The sequence below is a fragment of the Cyanistes caeruleus genome, chromosome 2 (genome assembly GCF_971803275.1).
Source record: "Cyanistes caeruleus chromosome 2, bCyaCae1.hap1.1, whole genome shotgun sequence".
In the NCBI taxonomy this organism is placed as follows: Eukaryota; Metazoa; Chordata; class Aves; order Passeriformes; family Paridae; genus Cyanistes; species Cyanistes caeruleus.
Genome location: NC_141702.1, coordinates 114,065,574 through 114,087,608, shown reverse-complemented (window position 1 = coordinate 114,087,608; position 22,035 = coordinate 114,065,574). Strand labels below are relative to the sequence as shown.

General features: G+C 39.9%; 1 protein-coding gene across 9 annotated transcripts in view; it reads left to right on the top strand.

The window, feature by feature from the left end:
- The window catches only part of MACROD2 (mono-ADP ribosylhydrolase 2), an 846,953-nt gene that overhangs the window by 742,107 nt on the left and 82,811 nt on the right, over positions 1-22,035 (top strand). For all 9 annotated transcript variants that reach the window (XM_086879293.1, XM_086879291.1, XM_086879294.1 and 6 more), the window contains one exon: positions 17,884-17,965. In XM_086879293.1, the coding sequence (XP_086735419.1) occupies positions 17,884-17,965 (82 nt within the window). The remainder of the gene's footprint in view (positions 1-17,883; positions 17,966-22,035) is intronic.

Sequence of the window (22,035 nt, the reverse complement as noted above, 5' to 3'; positions counted from 1 at the left end):
CATCTTACATGGTATATAATGCACAATGTCTGCCTAAATAATGCTTTATGAAGTGTTTTGTGTATATCTGTTCTTAGAGATTTGGCATTGTCTGTTGGGCTTTTATAGTATAGGCCTTGAAAAACAGCCATCCTCCAAAAAAGAAAACCACCAGAAAGCAGAGACCCAAACAGCCTCCCAACACACCAGCTTTGGTAATTCAATACCACCGCCCATTCCTTTGCTGTTAAATTGATGCCTTTTGGCCCCTAAAATCATGAGCCAGACAAAAGAAGTAGAAAGGACCCCACAGCTTGAAAATTGAAGCTGTTTTGGCCTCTAACAAAAGCCTTTGCTTTGAAAAAAAAAAATAAATTAAACTACTTAAGGAGGTAATTCTCAGGCACTGAAGTCAGCTAAGATACAAAAAAAATGAAAAATTTTTAAAAATATTTTGTTCAAACAAGCATTGCAAGATATTTTTTTTCTGTCAGGAAATTAGAACAGGAGTTTGTTGATGCTGATTCTGATGCAGATTCAGCACTGAAGAAAAATGTGTCCCAAGGGGCAAGTTCCCCACCTTACACATCAGCAATGATCTTCCAATTTAATGTGTGGTTCTGCCCTTTCCTGTTTCCAGGCTTCTGTGAAGAGAGTTGGGCCAGGATCTGGGGAGATGGGGAGGAGGAATGTGGGGTGTATGTTCTGTTCCCTTTTATTATTGATTTCCCAAAATTAGAAGTCTTTTTATAATAGAGAGGAGGCTTAAAAGCAATCAATAGTGTTTATCTTTCAAGATGGTAGTTCAAACTGCAGTGGAAAGTGCTGTAACTCACCCTTTCCCTTCCTACTGATCATCTCATTTAGTGCAGTGCTGCACAACAACTCTGGGTTTTAATGCTGTGAGTTTCTTAATTAAGCACTCCTCAAATATGTCAAAAATAATATAAAAGTGTTAGTAAGGCATTTCTGGCTTTATCCCCCTCCTCCAGTACTCATATTTTGTTTGCAACTCACTACAACTTAACTATGTGTCTTGTATTGGAAAGAGGGGTTTTTTTGGTTCATTTCACTTTATTATATTTCAGCAGAGCTGTGACATCCACTTAGATAGCTTTACTGCAATTGTTTTATGATGAGATCAGATTGCCACTGTAGATACATCACAAAAAACAAGTAAGAGAAAAATTAGGCCACCTTGCTTCATTTTGGTAAGCTGCTGTAGCCTGGCTTCACAGGAGAGAAAAAAGGAAAAAGAAAAGAAAAAAGAAAAGAAAAAAGAAAAGAAAAGAAAAGAAAAGAAAAGAAAAGAAAAGAAAAGAAAAGAAAAGAAAAGAAAAGAAAAGAAAAGAAAAGAAAAGAAAAGAAAAGAAAAGAAAAGAAAAGAAAAGAAAAGAAAAGAAAAGAAAAGAAAAAAGAAACAAAAATCAATCAAAATAGCACCAATTTAAGGCAGATTGAACTTTTTTAATAAACATAACTTGAATATAAAGAAAGTAGATTGTTCTTAAAGTTATGATGGGGCAAAAAACCCATAAAAACTCTTAAAAACTGTGATTTGTCTTATTTCAACAGAAATTGTTTTGGTTCTTCTGATTTTTAATGGCTACTTTCTGTAGCTTTCAGGCTTGAAAACCTGTCTGTGGCTATCTTACTTATTGAAAACAACATTTTATTTTTTTTAAGTTGTACTGATGTTCCCTGAAGGAATCCTATCTGCAACACCTCCTGACTCACCAGCTCACATCGTGGACCCTCAGATCAACCAATTCAGACTCACAGGAGTTGGCAACAGGCAACATGATTGAAGTAATTACCTTTCCAGATAAACACTGATAACAGGTCAGGTTGATACCTTATATATAGGAAGCCCTACAAAGGCTTCTAAGGCTACAGGCAAAATCCTCTCAAGATTATTTTTGAGTTTTCTTGAGCCTTTTTTCTTAGTGAAGGAAAGGTTAGGATAGTGATAGCTTTGTGACTGGGAGCTCCAGCTGACTGCAGCTCCTTGGCTTGCTCCATGCCTGGCAGCATTGCAGCAGCAGGTTCTTCATTTCACTGGAATTATTCCCCAGTGCAGCATTCCAGGCTCCTGTGGAAGAGCTCTGCAGAGAAGTGAAGCCCAGAACACAAATCCCAGTGGCAGTACATCCTGCAGCACATGGCAAGAAAAGTGCAGCAGAAAAAAGCATGTTTCCAGAGCTGTTCCTTCTGCTGCTGCTTCAAATCATCAGAGCTGATTCTTTGATGTTCCAGGAGAAAATGACCCATTCTGCAAAGATTGCACCTCCCTTTTCGGTGCAGTAAAGAGAAAATATCCATTTAGAGACACAGGTAAGGGCAGGAGGGAAGTGACCTGCCTTCCATGGAGGCAGAAGGGTGCAATGGTCATCACAGGTGAGCCTGGCCCAAATCCCCTCACAACTGAAGAAGCCCAGCTGAGTTCAGTGTGAACAGGTCACAACCAGAGCAACTTTGCAAATCGTATCAGGGAGTTTCAACCAGGTCACCTGCCTCTGCTTTGGTGTTTTTCTGGTGTTCCTCAACTGCTGAAGAATGGATAATGCAGTCTTGCTGCTGCCAGCTCTAGTGATATTTGATGTTTCTCTGAAAGCTTGAGCTTTGAAGGCTTACAAGACAAAGATTTATTTTTTTTTTTAGCCTATTTCATGTGTGCTTTTAATGTGTTCTAGCCTTTTGTAGTTGGAAAACACAGGTGAGAGCATGACCTGAGTTCCTAAAAGCTCAGGAATGACAAGGCAGAAAAGATGCCCACAATCATTAGTTATAGTGAAATGCTGTGATTTTTTAAGCTGTCACCATGATTAAGGCTGTAAATATGGTGTTTGCAGCCACAGTATGTTTTTAGTTCCACAGGCAGCATGAGGCAGTAAGAACAGAATGCTGTGTTATTCCCACAGAAGTTCAATCACTCCAACAGAATTTCTTAGTAGGCAGAGTTGCCTTCTAAGGAGAAGGATTCCATCTTCATCCTGCAAAAAAACAAAAATCTTCCTCCCCCAAGATAGTATCATCTTACCATTGATCAAGAGGCAGGTGAAACCATCAGATGACATCCCTTGAAAACTGGCATTTTTAGAGATGATTTGAAATGTTACAGTTATAGGACTTCCATTATCTGTATTATAAATCCACATTTTAGAGTTGTAATTTAACCATACACAGTCACTGTGCTTTGACTCTTGGCATAAAAATCACAGCCCTGGAGGAGATATTTTTATAAGAGAAGATATTTGAGGAAATTTATTTGACTTTTCAGAGACTTAGACATGTTCAAGTTATCTCTCAGCACATTAGTCTTACAGAAGTGAAATTTGAGTAACCAGACACAAGAATGTGGAGCTTTGGGTGGGTATGACACTACCCACAGCAAGTAGTAATTTGTTTTTGATGATAATGAATAGCGTAAATGCAAGGACATGCTGTGTGGCTTTTAATGTGGGACTACTGAACATTGGAGTCAGAAGCTAAATCAGGTGGTGTTGTCTCCAGGATCAGCTTTGTGGATGCTCTACGTGTACAAATCTGGAAGGAGCTGCTTGACTCCATAGGTGTTACAGTCATGCCCTTGCTGTGTGATGTGGAAAAGGGCCACAAATTACCCTTTCTGTGAGATCAACAACTGCCTGTCCTCTCGAGACTCTAGGATGCAGAGAACCAAGGTTGCAGGGATTAGGAGTTATTAAAAAGAGGTGCCAGACAGACTCACATCTCTTCTGGGAGTTGCTGTTGGAATTAAAATGGTTTATCTACTACATTTGCATGAGATTTGCTTTTATTCTTTCTGTTGTTCCCCCTCCACCTACAGCAGATATATGCAGCTAGTGTAGAGTGTTACATAAGTCTGTAACTTATTATTATTGAATAATGTATATATCTGGAATCCTGACAGTGCCATATGGATTTTTTAACACCAAGCATTACTGAACCTTTGGAGCAACTGCATGAAAGTGAGGTGCCAGGCAAGAGGCTTTGCTGTGGGAAATTGCTGTAGCCCTCCAGGAGCCACACTGACTTGCACCAGCCCAGCCCACTGTGTCACAGCAGCTGACTCTCCTCTGCCTTCCCTGCTCTTTCCCCATTTCTGTCTAGTTGAAATGAGATGAAGATGTTGCTTTCTGAGAGGGAAAGACTGAGAGCTCTCCACAGAGCCAGGCAGAATTAGAGCAGGAGCTGAGCAATGTTTTGACAGGCCCAGAGCACGCTGCATTTTGAGCATGGGGCCCCCCAAAACTCAGTTTGGCCGTGCAAGTCCTGCACAGCCACAGATGATGGGAGCTGGTGTGGCATCTCACTGTGCTTACCTTCTAAGATATGCAGGGCAGCTGCCCCCCAGAAAAGTTTGTGAGCTGACACAGTAAACCCTGTAAAAGGTTTCATCTGTTCAAAGCCAGTCAGTTCACATATCCTTCCTTTCTTTTCTTTCTTCCAAATGAATTTCTCTGTTTCAAGTGGAGCAAATGGGTCCAAACTTCACGGAGCAATGTTGACTACATAAGATATTTCTCAATCTTGTTTTCCTTTCTCCAATAATAGGAGAATAAATAATGGTTATAATAAATAACGAAATAATAAATATACTTATCAGTTATTGAGGGTATAGTAGGGGAGTTGTTAATAGAGATGGGTGCAGCGTGTTACAGACAAGGTTCTTGAAAACTCTTTGAATCTGAGCATCCAGAAAGACTTTTACCAGAGAAATTCTTGGCTAGGTTAATCCCACACAGACTAATTTATATTATGGATAGGTGTGTGTTTAAACAAGTACAAGGCATGCATAAAATATCTCCTGATTTGAGAGCTATAACAAGGACAGAGTGTATTACCACCAGGGCAGCCAGGAAGCTGGAAACACAGGGCTGACCTGTTCACAGGTGGTACTCAGGCCAGCTGTAAGTCATCACTGTTCCTCTTAACTAATCAGGAGAATGATGTAGTTTTATTGGTTTCTGGTTATTTTAGATTTTCCCCTGTGGATGTGATCATGGAGAAGCAATTTTGTGCAAGGCAGGGACAGCCAGGCTTATTTTTTTTTCAAAAGAGATGCAACAGATGTGCTTGTAGGTACAAAACATGGTCCTTGTGAAAGCTCTCTGAGCTTTCATTTGGGAAGGAAAACTCACGGTCATAGCATCTCCTCAGTCACAAAGGATAGAGGGGGGGAAAAACAAAGTCCAGTCAGAGGGGATTAGAGGGAAGCAAATCACAGCAATGATAGGGATAGATAATGGTGATACCATCAAGTTCTTACTTAATCATCTTTTCACATAATCTCCTTTTCACCAGGAGATCAGAAAATAACCTGAGATCTACAGCTCTCACAAAGATGAAAGGGAATCCCAGACCTGTGTTACATCCATTACACCTGTTGCAACTTGTACAGGTCAAAGAGAGTGAGGTAAATCACAGCTAACACTAGTGAGCCGCTCTGATCAAATATTTTGTGCAAATGAGGAGAAAGCAATAAAGTGTTTACAATCTCTCTATACAATGTTAATTACAAAGTTTTGAAGGAACTGTATACCTGTATGCCTGTGATTTTTTGTGAAGGACTCAGTAATGAATGTGTTGTAGAAAATTTCCAGCTGGAGTCCAAATAGGACCATTTAAAGATGTTTTACTGAACAGAAGTGCCAAATCTCTAGGCTAGGTTTTGGCAGTGAACCAAAAATACTTTCCACAAGAAGTGATTATTATGTATGATTCATACAGTGTGTCCACATGAGTGAAAATAATACTGTTTAGCTCTCAGTGCTCAAAGTGCTTTTACATTTTCAAAGTGCTGTGCACACATTACTTAATTAATAGAATAAAATAAGTTACATTTTTATGCATTTAGCGTTGACATTTTGACAAAAAACGCTTGTGGAGACTTTATGTGCATCAGTGCATTTGAGCAGCTTCTATAAATTGTTCTGATGTTCTCAATTGAATTTGAGCAGCATCTTAGTAATTTAGATGCATTTTACCTTATGACGAGCAGATAGATAGAATGAAGGTTATCTGTTGATAGCAACGTGCCATAAAAAAGGCAACTTCTTATCCTTTCTAGTAAATCCTAAATCTGCTCACTTGCTTGTGCTCTGCAGCCCACAACAGAACTAAACACACTGGTGAAAGTCAAAACCCACTAGCAGCCATCATTAGTATTCTAACTACAGAAACAGAGCTCCCTCCAGAAGATGGATTTTGTGGAATTGGTATAGCCAATGTTGGCCATAGGGGCTTGGTAAAGTGCTGGAACATCTGCTGGCTGTTTTCAGAGGACTGTCAGCCTATTACCACCTATTAAAATTAATTTAAAAGTGATCCCTTAGAGATGAATCTCATTTTTCCCCTATGATCCTTATGAGAAGTGCTGGCATCCTGTCGACGTTTATATTGCATTGTTTGTTCGGATTTTTTTCTAAACAACCTATATTAGAGTTGAAATATCTTCCATGGAAGGCATCTGTCAATCGTATCAAGCTGCCTTAATGACATTTTACATGATGTTTTGGCTGGATTGCTGTCCCAGCTCACAATTCCAAATCCATAATCATATCTGCTCTCAAGCACTGCTCTTCCTCATTGGTCCCAGCCTCTCACAGCTACAAACATCCCAAAAGCAGGCTCTGTGGTGCAGCCATTCCACAAGTTATCCCAGTCACCAGCTCAAGTTCTTGAGTGCTTGGGAACAAGTATTTTACATCCAATTTGCCTGGCTTGCTGCTCATTGTTCCTCCTGACCTCCCTTCTGATCAGCAAGAAACATGCAGAGGTTGCATTTAGGTCATGCAGACTCCTGGCACGGATTCTTTCAGGATGCTGGGAATCAAGCATTGCAAAATCTTACAGAAATAGCTCATCAGCCTACAGTCACTATTTAACAAAAATGGCATTATTTTGTTGAGCCTATCTGAGTGTTTCAGGTACAAATAAGGTGTACCTCTAGACATGCAGTAAGCAAATGATCTTGAGCTGATGACATTTTTGGAAGAGACACTGGAGTGGGCATCCTGGGAATGGAAGTGTTTTTTCTAGCAGTACTGTAAATTTAAGAGCATCCTCTTTTGTCTGGTTCTGTCTTTTTCTGGTGCCAGAAAGGTTATCTCCAGCATTAGAATGAGACACATGCAGTATTTAAGAAAATCAGCCTTTGTCCTTGGAAAATGGTCTTTAATAATTTGCATTAATGAGATTAATTTGATCTCTAAATAACAAATAACTTAATCATAAAACATTTTCTTCCAGGAGAGCGATTAGGTAATATTTACATAAATGAGATTCAGCACAGGTTTTAATAAGAGCAATGGTTTCAGAGCTGTTTCAAGTTATGCCATGTGGTCTTTTTTCTTGGGAAAGAAGGTCTGTTAGCCCTTCACTTTGCTTCCACAACAGGAGTTTCAATGACCTCATTGGGCAAGAATTAATAACTTTCTATACTAGTGTTCTCTCTACCTATGCTCTTCTCAAACAGAGGCTATATTGAGGTGCTGGGAGGAGAACTTGCAGTACATTGCTGCAGGTTAGGTTGAGCACTTTTCATCCCCTAAAAGTGCAGCTTTTATGACATCTGTTGGATTTTTGGAATCCTAGATGTAGTCAGACAAAATTGGTGTCCAAGTGCTGCTGTCATCTTCCCAGCAGGGTGGGAAGCATTTGGTTGCACAGAGGCAAAACCCCTCTGAAATCATCAGCCTTAGGATAAAGAGTGACAAATGTGAACATTAATGGAGGATGAAGGTGAGAGTGATAAAAGCAAATGAAGGAAATACTCAGTGGGAGTTTTCTTCTGGACTGCTCTCATTTACATTGGGTCTGAGAGACTTCATCAAGTCATGTATTTTGAAAAGCTTTCTGAGGTGAAGCTTTCTGGGGTTTAGATGCTTATATAATTTTGTATGTGAGAGTCATCTGCCCTCTTTTGATGAAAATACTTGTAAAAGTCGAATTTTAAACCAACTTTGTAGGATCCAGCCAGATTTTTTTCCTCTGTCAATAATTTAGAAAATACTGTGAAAACAGCTGGAAAGTAACCCAGCCCCTCAGGTGGGGTGAAACCTTTGCTCAACCTCAGTGAGAAAACTTAGCGCGACTGCCATTTTAATCTGCCTGCACTTAAAAAGTTGTTTAAACCACAGTCATCTTCCAGGAATTGTTTCTCCTACCCTTTTTCTGCAGTTCAACTATTGTGCACCCTTCAGAAGCCTCAGCAACAACAGTAGGGAGCTTTGCTTTCCAGGACAATGGATCCCCATTGCTCTTCCTGCTGGTTCCCAGCGTCATGCGGTGCTGCCTCCTCCTGGCACTGGCTCTAGCATCCAAACTTAACTTACTCTTAATTTAGCCACTGGAACAGCTTGCCCAGAGAAATTGTGGATGTCCTATTCCTGGAAGCCTTCAAGGAAAGGCTGGATGGGGCCCTCATCAACCTGATCTAGTGGGACACATCCCTGTCCATGGCAGGGGGATTGGAATGAGATGATCTTTAAGGTCTCTTCCAACCCAAACCTGTGACTTTTTGATTCTCACACCTGTCTGAAGTGTAGGAGGTACCATTACTTGGTCTCTCCATGTGGTTTTACGTCCTGGGCCTGTTTTGTATTCAGAATCTTGCAACAGCCACTAGGGTAATGGCAAGGAGATGATCACATTTCTCTGTTCCAGCATATTTTGGTTTTTGAGTGCTGGAGTCTGAGCAAGTAGTGCTGATTCTTCTGCTGGCCCTGGGAAGGAGTGGGAATTTTATCAGTAGATATTATGTGGTGCTGCAACAAAACTGTCAAAAAAACTTCAAAACCATGAGAATTTTCCAAAGTGTTACCTCAATTCAGCAAAGAGCTGGAGCACAACAGTCTCGGGAATTATTCTACTGGAGGTTCAGTGCCCAGACAGATTTAGGATGCTCATAATCAGAGAGAACTTTGGGATCTTTAAATCCAACTTGTACTAAAAAGACAGTGAAAAACTGATGTTGTAAGGTAAAATGTGATGCAAAAACTTGGCTTATGGGATCACAACACCCTGCTTGATTGTATGCCACAATTCCATCTTATTCAGCGGAGCTCCACAATGAGGATATAATGATAACTCTAAGTAAGCTGATGATTTATCTCGTCCATAAGGCATGGTTGTTGTAAAACTGCCTATCAGATATTTTCAGAGTACCATCCTTCACAAGCCCTTATTTAATGCAGTTATATTTGCATGCACACCCTCTCTTCCCATTTGCCATTTGTCACTGAGATAGCAAATTGCATTCATCAGAATCCATTCATTCCCCCGGTTTCGCTGAATACAGGATTATCTCGGCTGTGTCAGCTGCCCTATGACTGGGAACTGTGAAAAATGGAGGTCGCCTTCAGATATTCCAAATGTGTATCTTCAAAGGACAGTAGGTATTAAGCTGGAAAAGATTAATGGGCTTTATGTCATCGTGTTTGTGTGGCATAGAAGTGAATTGTGCAGATTGATGGATATCTTGGTAAAAACAAATGCATTCTTAAACTACTCTCCTGGCCCTACCCTGACAAGTTTTAGTGACCATCAAAAGAAATATACTGAGACATTCCCTTAAATCCTAGGCTGGTTTTACAGGTTTTTTTTTACCTTTAGGAAAATGAAAAACTTTTTGTAGTTGTGAACAAAACCACATGTGGACTATTAAGGACTGGTTATTTTATAGCCTGTGTGTGTTTATATTACCACTACAGGACTGTCACATCTTATTTGTCCTATAATTGTGCAGGAAGTAACTGGGACATACAAAAATGGTCGACAACAAAATTGTGAATTCCTGTGAAAATGCTGTTGTAATTTCTCGTTTGAGATCCCAATAGGTTCTTTAGGACAATCATTCTGCTTGTCAGGCAGATGGTTTGTTCACACACTTAAAAGGAACAGCTCAGCACAAAGAAGGCCAAAAGGGAAAGCTCTACCTGCCCTTGAATAATACACTGTATTAAAAAAGTATTAAAGGCATTCACAGACTGAAATCTCTCAGAAAGAATAAATAATTTTTAAAAGACAATCAATATATGAGGGAAAAAGAGTTTTCAGTATTGATTCACACAATATGTGGATGCATTGAAAAGATATTTCCACCAGAGGAAAAGCAGTGGTATGCAGTGAAGCTTGTGAACTTTGCCTGTGACCATTAATGGGATTTTTTATTTTTTTTCATCTGTAGCCTCTTTGGTCAAAAGAGAGCAGGAGAAAAAAAAACCCCAAGGTCCTACTCTACTTCTGCTGTTCTTGTTTCTTTGTGACCTTGGACACATCAAATCTTCACCTGGCAGCAGGGATCTATCAGAACTATCACAAAACTGGAATGCTGAGCTGTGCTTGAGAACTGTGGGTAAAAGCAGCTCTCCACTGGAAAGTTTTATGGGTTTGAATATGACTCAGTTATGTGGCAGTAGGCTTGGGCCATAACTGCACTGGTGTGTCTGGTACCTGTGTGATACTGGGAGTATCAACAGCCCTCAGCTGCTGAAAATGAGTAGACCTGTAAGATCAGGCACAAAGGACAGGGAGAGACATTCTGGCCATATTTTGAACTTCTATTGAGTTTCACTGTTAAATGTGTTGCTTCTTCATTTTGATTTAGAGGCAGAGATTGCTGCAAAGCCTTATGTACTTGGATGTTGTTTCCATTAATATTTTAAGATGGTAATAAATTTCTGGTGGGGTTTTTGTCAGTTTTGGTTTGTTTTTTTTTTTTTCAAATTGCCCTTGAACTTTTAATTATCTTTCACTCCAAGCTAAGTATGTGTTCCATGATGAAACTTTATTATTAAAGATTAAAGAAACATTATTATTAAAGCAATAATAATAACTTTCTGATTATGTTTTTTAACTATGGTAGGACCACCATAGAAACCATTCCACCTGTGATAAGCATTAATAATTTTATAATTCATATGATCTCTATTATTTTTTTTCTTCAATGGCTAACTAAGTAATATGATGGTTTAAGTAACTTCTTCACAGCTAGTCCTCCACAGGTATTTGCTCTTGATGCAATATCATTACTCTCCATGAATTCCATTACTTGCAAGAGGTTTGCGGTAATGTGAATTTTTATTTAGGCTTTTGCTTTGGATTCCAAAGAATCTCAAAATTGAAATCCGTGAAAACCAGAGAGCAATGTCCTGAGAGAGTACATTTCTCCCTGGATTGAAGGGTAATCTAGAGATGTCCTGTTTGCCTGAAGCTGGGCTCATTTGTATGATTGCAAGGTCAAGTAAACACAGGGTGTTTTGGCTCAGGTCTGCAGTGGATTTGAAGCTGTGCCAAGAGAAAAGCTCTTAAGGCTAGGTGAATAGCTTTGTGAACATCATCACACAGTTCGTTGATTGTCAAATTCACCGTATCACCAGTCTGACACCTCTGCCCTGCTTAAATCTTGCTCCGAGGATGAAGGCAGCACCAAAGCTTTCTATTTGCCATAAATACATGACTGAAGTTCTTTTTAAGGGTAATTCTGCAATTATAGACCATGATGTCATGCCAAAAGAAGCAGACAGTCAGCTAGGCTTTATGCTCTAATGGTTTCTGTGAAATTAGTAATAATACCAGGAGGCTGAATTTTAATTTACAGTCCTAAGAAATTAGTATTTATAGGGCCTGAAGCATTCAACTTCAGAACGTGTGTGAAAACTTCTGGCCTCAAACCTGCTGATCTCCAAGGGGAGATGCAGCCCTCACTGCTCTGTTTGGACAGACAGGCTGCTATCTGGACAGCTGGCCAGATGTTCATGATGCTGCTCAAGAAAGGCAGCATCTCTGGCAAAGTGGATCACAGCTGCTGGGAGGTATATGGCAGATGGCTGTGTTATTCTACAAAGCTGGTATTTCCATCTGTTGGTTGCAATAGGATTACCAGAGGATCAGATCAGGCTGAAGGGGAGACTGTCAGCATCAAGAGAGAGTATCATCTGCCAGGTCTTCAGTGGGGCAGAACAAGATGTTGGTCTCTATACTTCTGTATGTAGTCAGTTCAGTGCATCAGCTCAGTTACAGGCAGGGAGTAGCTCTGTCAGAAAAACAGAAAAGAAAGAGATGGCAAATAGGGTCCCTGAAGATAAGCAAGAAAGAGATGTGAACTTGAGAGCAGAAAACTGAGCACTTGTCACAGAAACAGAGGAGATGGTCATGTGCAGGGACCAGATAGAGCACTCATAGCCTGGTCATAGAGTGCATTGAAAATCTCTTGCTCCTTATTCTGAGCTTCTCACAGCTGAGATTTTGATTCTGTGAGAGCATGCCTTGGAAACCTGACTTAGGTTGCTTCATTCTCACTGGTGTCTGCAAGGGAAGCTTTTCCAGGCAATGGAAGCTAGCAGGGCTGCCCATGGTCCAAACAAAGGAAAATGTTTAACATTGTTGAATCATAAGAAGGTTCAGGTTGGGAGGAACCTTACAGACCCTTACAGACCCAAACTCTCTGCCATGGGGGTCTTTTACTACACCAGGTTGCTCAAAGCCCCAAGCAACTTTGAAGGTTCAGAGCTCCTTTCTTACAGTCAATGTAGTCAAGGCATATTGACAGGTTCGGGCAGCTCTGAACTCTGACTGTTAAGGATATCTTTGAGAAAGTATTTAGGGTAATGAAATGTCTCTGTCAGAAGAACTTGAATTCTTGAGGAGGCATATGTTCTGTCTGGTGCTACAGAGTATAGGTGCCGATCCAAGCATGCTGAAGTCAATGAAAAAAAATCTCTGTTTTACTTCACTGAGTTTTGAATTAAATCCATGGAATTTTGATAAACTAAAAATGTTTCTGCAAGCTTCTGGTGCTCACTGTTGCCTTATGACAGTAGGTCCTAATGGGATCAGACAAGAGTGTTTAATGAAAGGGATTTACTACCCCTAAAAAGAGCAAAAATCTGCTTCCTTCTCTTTGTGCTGTATTATCATTCATTTGATTTGGGATTGGGAAACATTTTTTGCAAGTTCTCATTGTTTTTCTATTGTGTATTTTCTGGTAAGATTTAAGTGCTGATGAAACTTTTTGTCACTATAAAAATGAATAAATAAAGTCACTTCCTGCTAGGTAAATGTCTTGGTGCTGTAATCATGCATGAAATACTTGGGAGTGCTGAAACGCACTTGGGTTTGTTTGCATTGCAAGCTGTTATTTTGTTAGGACACAGGGAGGCAGTGACATGGAAACACTCATTATTTGAAGTAGTCTAGAAAGGCTTTTGATCAGTGTTCTGCTTCAGATCTGTGTTTGATACATCCAGCTTGGCACTTGAGTAGACATACAGCTATACCTATGAAAGCATTTGGCATGTCCTGTGGATTGTGTTTGGCAATAACTCTTTGAATCAGTGCATGGGTGCACAGCCAGGTATCCCCTAGGCAGATAGGGAAATGGAGCCAGGGCAAGCACACAACCTGCCCAAGACCACAGCAAAAGAGCTAAGATAAAAACATAGCTATTTTTGATGCTAAAATATATAGAGAATCACAGACAGACTTGGGTTGGAAGGCATCTTAAAGTTCATCTGATTCGAGCCCCCCTGCCATGGCCAGGAACACCTTCCACTATACCAGGTTACTCAGAGCCCCATCCAGCCTGGCCCTAAACACTTCCAGGGATGGGACCACCCCCAGCTTCTCTGGGCAACCTGTGCCAGGGCCTCACCACCCTCATTTGTAAGGAATTCCTTCCTAACATCTAATCTTAATCTCTTCTCTTTTAGTTTGAAACCATTCCCCCTTATCCTCTCTCTATATGCCCATGTAAGAAATCAATCCTTTTTTTATGTAGATACAGCTGTAAATTCCTGCTATAGCAGCAGCTGCATGCAGAGATGTGCATGTAAACATGCAGTATCCTCCCACACACTGCAGGAGAGGGCAGGGTCCTTAAGGATGAGTTTAAGGGACTCTCAGCAGTTTTCCATCATTCCTGTGCATGTTCCTGAGCACGTACCTGCCCAGCCTTCCATGGACTTCCATGGACTGTCAGTGGTCTGTGAGTGAATTCACCCAAGGTGCAGCAACTCGCCAATAAATTAAAAACTCACAACATGTAAAGTGCTCTCAAAGCCACCAACTATCAAAACCCCAAAGATCAAAAACCAGAAATACTGTTGCCACTTTCCTTGTACTAAGATCAGCGCTGCTGCTATTAGACCAACTGTGCTTTTATACCCATATCTCATGAACTGAAAACACCAGTGGAGATAATGTCTGTATCCTTCTAAAACTCTGGTGTTAGGGTCCATTCTACTGCAAAAAATGTGTCCAAGGCCATGTCTGAATGGAGCGTGGAGGAATCAGATCTAGGTGAAGGTGTTCTTGCCCATGATGGGAGAATTGGAACTGGATTATCTTTGAGTTCCCTTCCAACCCAAACCACTGTGTGATTCTACAATAAATAGCATGAGTCCTGTAAGCCCTGCAGAAGTTTACTAATTCTTATGAGGTGCTGCTAACAAAACCACCTGGAAGCTATCCCCATCAAAATTAAATAAAGCCTGGCAAAGAGAGCAGGGCCCAAGGTAAAAAAAAAAAGAAAACAATCAAATGTACTCACAGCCTTGAGCTGTGAAGGTGCCTAAGTGAACAGCTCATGCATTTTAACTCCCTTCTTCCTGTGCTGCAGTGCTCTTGATTTTGGGGTTCTTTGATCCACCTATTCATAGCTGCAAAGTGAGCAGAATTTAATCAGGCTCTGACATGGCATGGTTGATTTTAATACCAGCCTTCAAAAAATATCTGTCAATCAGGGATGAGCTTTAATACCTTCAGCCTAGAACTCCTTTACAGATCTGCTGCAGTTGAGTGGTGCTTGGTCAGCAGTGGAGGAGCTGGGCATCTGCAAAAGGCACTGGGGGTCATCTGGGCACTATTGGTGGAGTTCACAGGGGCTGTTCCTCTCTAAAGGGGTGGTGTGGCACTCTAATGAAGCTGGCATTTCCAGGCCTCCTGAGAGGAGAGATTTCCTTGTTGAATAAGGAGTGGCTTTCCTAACTGCACGTCCCAAAAATCCTGCTGAGCTTTTGTGGGCCAGCAGGCAAAGTAGGTTAATAGTCACTTGGATTAAATCTTTCCTTACTGTAGCTGGAATGGGCATAGTGAGGACAAGGGTTACTTTCCCTGCCTAATCTCAAGCTATTTTAGCTGGGGATGTTAGATAAAATAGTCAATGACTGGCAGAATGATAGAATAGGGGTTAATTTCAGATTTACTATCTGCCAACGCATGCCATTCAATCAGATAAACACAGGATTTCAGCTGTCATCACAATATCTTATGCATACTTAAAAATAGAGCAGTTTTTCTCACATCGAGAAGAAATGGAACAGGTTTATATATAGGATGTGTACAATCAGGAGGCTAGAAATTTTGAAATAGTCTTCCAATTCTAGAGAGATTCCCTATTTTTAAATAAAGAAATTATATTAGAAGTAGTAGAAATTCTCACGGAGAAGTTTTATCATTGCCAGCTGCACTGAATAAATAAAAGTAAAGGGAGCACCTTGAGAAGTTGGATGATGTAGAATGAGGCAAATTTCTGTAGGATTTTCAGCAGAGAATATGAGACTATGTAGAGATTCAGAAACTTCTCTGTGTGGGAATATCTTTCCTCCTCTGCTTTATGCATTTCCGTCCTTGCTCTTTTGTCTGTTCTGGTTCATTGAGCCTATCACTTTTAATGCTTCAAAGTCCACAAGGCAGAGAGGGAAGATGACAATCTAGCAACACCCCAGCAATATCTCAATCCAATTTTCACAAGAAATGTAATTTAAGCACTTGCTGATTAAAGCCTCCCTTCTGAAAACACCCAGTTTAGTCAGAATCATGGAATCATAGAATAGTTGGGATTGGTAGGGACCTTAAAGATCATGTCAAAGCTCATGTAGGTAAAATGTAACATGTCTTGGCAATGATGCTTTACATTATGAATTTGTGAGTATGGAGATGAGTATGGCTTTTTGGCTTGAGCACATAACTAGTATTTGAGTTTTTTATTATACCCCTTTTGAATAGCAGCTGATCCACGGTCCAGAACGTTTTTAAGATCCAGCCTGGTTTGTTTACAAGGGATGCACAGAACAGCTTGGCTCTGTAAGCATCATATGAACAGACAGCAGCAGGCAGTTTTCTTGCTGAAAAATCTGCCGATAGGCCTCCCTGCAAAGCTCTGCTGCCTCCTCTTGTGCCCACAAACCTCCTTCTTCCTTAACATAGCTTGTGCCTTCAGTCTCACAGAGTGTCATAGAATCAGTAAGCTTTGAGATCTCCAAGGTCTTCACATTCAACCTTTGAGTGAATTCCACTTTTCCCACTAACCCATATTGTAAAGTGCCACATATACTCATTTTTTGATCATTTCTAAGGATGGGAGCTCCATCACATCCCGGTGGAACCTGTTCTAGTGCTTAACCACTCTTTCAATGAAGAAATTTTTCCAGATAGTGAACCTGAACCTCCCCTGGTGCAACTTGAGGCCATTACCCCTTGTAGTATTTCTAGTTGTGATATTATGTACCTAGTCTGATCATGCAGGTTTTGTCATCACCTTTCATTCTGAGATGTCCTTGTTAGTAGCTACTGGTATTTTCCAGCATAAGTGGTGCTTGCCTGCTCTCATCCCTTTCTGTATTCTACTGGGCTGCACCGAAGTGAGCTCAGAAATGATGTCCTGAGCTGCTCAGCAGTAGTAACAGTAGTAACAGTGTTTTTGAAGCCAAGCCTTGACTTCACTTCTAAGACCAGCTGCAGCAAAAGGACAGCATTTTCTACTGAAGATAAGGGAAAGAATTCACGTCTTGAGAGCCTTCCTCTCACTGTTTCCCTGCAGGAGGAAGGCTCATGATTTTTCTAGCACATGCAAAAGCACTCTTGAAGAGTTCTGCTATGACAGATTGTCTTATGGCCTGTGGAGACATCATGACAGCATAAGATGCCAAATTTCCTATTGCTTGGGCTTCGTCCCTTTTTTTGGTTAAGCTCTTATGCACATCAGAGAAAGAAATGATTTCTGGGTTGCAGGTCCCTCAGCTCAGCTGTAAGAGGGTCTTTTTGTTCTTCCACAGCACCCCTCCAAGCTGGGTTTTAGCTACAGAGGCATTTTGTGCTGGGCAATGCAAATAAATAACACAAAGCTATTGCAAGGCTGAAGTCCAGTGTGGGTGTTTCTCAGCCTTAAAGGTTTTAGATTTCTAGATTTTGTTTTGTTTAGCTTTTTTTATTACTTTTGATCTGTTTCAGAAAAGCTTTTTACATACAGTGATCTCCCAAAGAATTTATTTGAACTCATTGGTGGGTGGTGCATACATTATGGACTGTGGTTTCATTGATATGCTCAGCCTCACAAAGTAGATGGCATATTAAATGTTTTATTTACCCTGTGTGCTACCTGTCATCTAATCAGCTTTTGTGTTTCTGCTGCATTCTGTTTGTATTATAGTGAGAATAAGTGGTTTCATGTAAATTAAAACCACATGAAACCTTTTAAAGCCATTTTAAAATACTAAATGGGTTTGCAAATAGGTTTGTCGGACAAGGATTGGAAAAAGAGCTCTTTGCTTACCCATTTACTCTTCTGTATGCTTATTAGAAGTCCCCATGTGACTTTTTCATCAAACATTGCATCCCAGTTCTCATCTGGAATGCCAGAGTCATTTATCCTGTGCTTGAGAGCAGTTTGCATAAACAGGAGGCAGTTAACAAAGAATACAGTTGTGAGTTGCAATTGCAAAGGTTATATTATAAATTACAACACAGATGTACAATAAAGTCAAGGCATTCAGCCCTGTTTTCTTGTTTGCCTGGAGCATAAAAGCACACTGGCTTAAAAGTTTCTTTGCCTTTATTGACTGTTGTTACCAATATGGATGATTGTGATGCTTTCACTGTAAATCATTTTGTTTCTTACAGGTGGATCGTATCATCTTCTGCGTCTTTTTGGAGGTTGATTACAAAATTTTCAAGAAGAAAATGGGCGAGTTTTTCCCGCTAGGTAGGTGTAGTAATCAAGTACCATCTGACTTTAAAAAAGCATGCAGAAAAAACGCAACAGTTGGCATCTTTTCTTCTTTCCAAAGCCAAATACTGAAATGTGAACTTTCTTTAAAGATCAGCTGCGCACAGAGGCTCTGATCCTGGACAAATGTAGACATTTAAAATGTGTGAACTATTAAAACTACTTCTAATACTGCTTTTGTATGCTCAGTATAGCTAATCTCTTCATTCCATCCTATATATGTATATTTTCCCAAAATGGGGTGCATGGCTCTGGCTCTCTTGACTCTTGAGAAGGAAATTATTTGCACCAATGTATACAGCTCCTAGTGTATATTGCTTTTCCATACACTTTGTACACACTTTGGTCTTTCATTAACAATGCTGGTAAGGTTTCTCTGGGTCTGAAAAGACACCACAGGGGTTAGAGCCCAACTGTGTCTGAATGAGGACTTTAAACTTGAGCTGTCCCTGTGCAAGAATGAATGGGAGAAAGATGTCTCTCGCTGGAGCACTTGGGAAATGTTAGCCATTCATCTTGGATTTCACACAGGAGGTTGCTTTCGAGATTTAAGGAATCCTGGTGGATAGTAAATTTGCTGATCCCCCTCCTCCTATAAACCTGTGATTTATTTTTGTCGTACATCACGAGAAATCTGCTCTCCATAATTTTATCAACCCTAAAACTCCTCCCACTTTATTTTGCTTTGTGCTTACAGCAGTCCAACTATATGTGAAAAGATCCAGATTTTAGTGTTTTATATCCCAATACTCCCCATGCTGTCTGTCTAGTGGAAATGGCCCTGGAGTAATAGGAAGCAGAGTTTTGGTGCGTTCAGAGTCCCATTAATTTTACAGGACTGTGTTGTCACTGTAGCCACAGTGGTTTTCAGCTTTTGCTTTGTCTGATAGCGTGGAAACTGTGGTATTTTTGTCTCATCTCACTAGAACAAAGCTTTTTTTGTAGATGACTTTGTAATCACCAGTTTGCAGTGATTGGCAGCTGAAACTTGAAGACCTATTGAATTATTCAGGTAGCATTGAATGATGTCTAACCACTTAATAATATTTTTTGTCTGGAGCACACTGAACATGCATTTCAAGAGGCTGCATTCATGTCTAATCCATTCATTGAATGATTTTTGTCAGCATACCCAACCCAAAGTATAAAGTGGCAGTACCCTGTCTACTGTTGCTGGCTGTGTTACTGCCCTTCAGATTAAGTGAGAGAAGAATATACATCAATTTGTCAACAAATCAAGAGTATTAATGCTCACTTTCATCTCTAAGGCCTCGGAAATCATGGTATTAAGCCTGGTATTGTTCCTATAAATGTAAAATCCACTTGGGTTTGAAAATTTGAGAGACAAGAAGATGCTTCAGAGCTGCAAAGTCAGAAAGACAGCAAAGTGGAAGATTCATTTAATTTGCATTTTTTTAAAAAACCTGATATTGTTGAACTCCTGTCTACAAAGAACCTGTGCAGCTGGGTCTCATGTTATAGAAAAACATATAATTGTATTGCACCTCATTATGTAGATGATCTGCCATACTATTTTTTTTAAAGTATGTTTATTCGCATGTATGTAAAGATTTTATGACTTTCTTGATCAAATTAAAATTGAGATTCTGATATGTGACCACAGACAGGTGGCCATGGTAGGGACCCTCTAAATCCAGTGTTTTGCATATGTGGCTATACAAAAAGTTGATCCAAGATTTACAACCACCCAGGGAAAGTTTAGTTCTCAATATACAAAATTTAGATAGATTATTACAGGATTAGGTACGGATTATTAAAATACCTTAGGGCCCGTTTTCATAGACTCCTGGTTGCAATTTTCTCATAACGAATGCTTCTGATTTTGATATGTTACTGGGCATCTTCTGTCTGATTAGCCAGAGTCTTAAAAAGAACCAGTTTAGTTCTAAAACTTTATTCCTGATGCAGTGAAGGATTTCCTGTGGGTGGGTCAGTAGCAAGGGATCCAGGAAGTTTTTATTTTAGTGGTTTTTTTTGTGTCTTTAGCTCTTCAACTTGTGAGGAAAAAGAGAGAGGCAGGGCTTTCTTCCTAAATGACTCTCCTGTAGTATCACTGGAGAAAGGGTCAGTATCTGGGTCTCTCTTCTGGAGTGCCCTAACCATTAATGGACAGTCTCAGGCTTTCCTTGCTGACTTAAAGTAATAACTATTTACGTATAAAACTCCAAATGACACTTTTCCATAGCGTACCACCACTTCAGCAGGTGTCAGCTGAAGTCAGCCCCATGCCAAACCGCCTCCTGGTGAGAACATCAGCTGAAGGTCTGGATGGAGATCACCAGATGACCCTGCTCATCAGAGTCTGCCATTTGTTCCTTTTTTCAGATGTCTTGGAAATTGCCATTTACATTTAACGTAGCAGACTTGGACAAGTCATCAGCAGACTCTCTTACTGTAGAGATATCCCATCTCTCTGCAGGACTCATTTCCTGCACAGAAGATTTAGCTAACATGGCTCTGTGTCAAGGAGTTAGTAACTGCCTCTACCTTTGGCAGTAAATTCCTGATATTTCTACTGCAGAAGAAATTAATGAAACTGGTGTTTTTGTTTTGGTTTAAAGGAAATCTATTAATTTAGTGAAATTAAAGTCTTTAGGGATAGATTTGCCCGAAATTTAAATTGATAGGACACTATCTAAACACTCACAGGAGAGAATAACACTGACTATTGCTTTAAGCTTAGAGAAAAAATGTCAAGGCATTTAAAAAGTGCATCTTACATTCAGAAACATTGTGAAATATATCTACTTTAATAGATGTGGACAAAAATGCTTGGAAAGGAGAATATATTCATGGAGTTATATACATAAATAGTTATTACTTTAAACCCACTGCATTAATAAATCCAAAAATACATGCAAGTGCTTGAGCTAGTCAAGTGATAATGAAATGAAGCTAGAATTACACCTCAGCACATTAGAGTAAGTGGAATATAGATATAGGGAAATTGTTCCATTAGTTGAACATATCATTAGGCCTATTTTGCAAGTGGAATGCCAAAGAAATTAGTCAAGTAATAATATTGATATCAAGACAACTGCCAAGAGCCTTGTCATTTTCAAACTTTAAATATTTAGGGGGAAGAGACGGACCTCGAAGTAATGTCATGTCTTAGCAGTGTAGCAAAGTTGTGCAGTTACTGAACAGTTGCAACTGTCTCAGCATTTCTGATTCAGTCTCAGTGATTACAGAACCCAAACCAGAGTGAGAATGCTCCAAGGGGGAGCAGAGCACCACTTGGCTTTAATTCAGACATAGGTTCTCAGTCAATGTTGTCCAGAAAAGTCCTGCTTTGGTTAAGTAAAGGGTCCTAGTCAAGGCAGAACTTTCTATTGATCCTCTGGGGTTTTGCTGATAAGATTTTGTATATTCTAATAAGAGCAATAGAAAGAACAACTTTATTTGCTTAAAATGGATCACTGTTTTAATATATTAAACAGTGCCACAGTGATGGGTTTGTGTTTTTTATTTTTATTTTTTATTAACTGGGTCCTATCTCCTTATGCAATGACATAGCCCAGCTATTCTCCCTTCACCTGTGTTGGAACATTCTCTCTACTTAAACTGAATGTCTTTCAGGCAAATAAAGTACCTTTGCCTGCAGTTCTGGCTCATACATGTAGTTCTTACATTGCTGGGTTCATTACTATTAGTAGTATGAGTGAATTTTCTGGGAAAGGAACTGCTACTTAGATCATTTTTTCTTCTGGAATGCATTGTTTCTTCTAATAGAACTCTATATGGAGTCCAGACATTAGGCATTACTTTTCTTGGTAACTATACATATTTATGAGACTTACCAGAAAATGGAATCCTCCTTGAAAAGCTAGATTTGCTAACATTTACCTTGGAGTCATACATACTTCTAGGATTCTATACGTAGGAGGAAAATTAAGAGCGTTTGTAAATAGTTGCCAGCTGGAGCAAAGATACCTTTTTTTCCTTTTCTTCCTGTATTCTGTGTACACAAAGCTACTTAATAGGTCAGAGAGATAATCTTGTAAGGACCTTTGGCAAATGCTTAT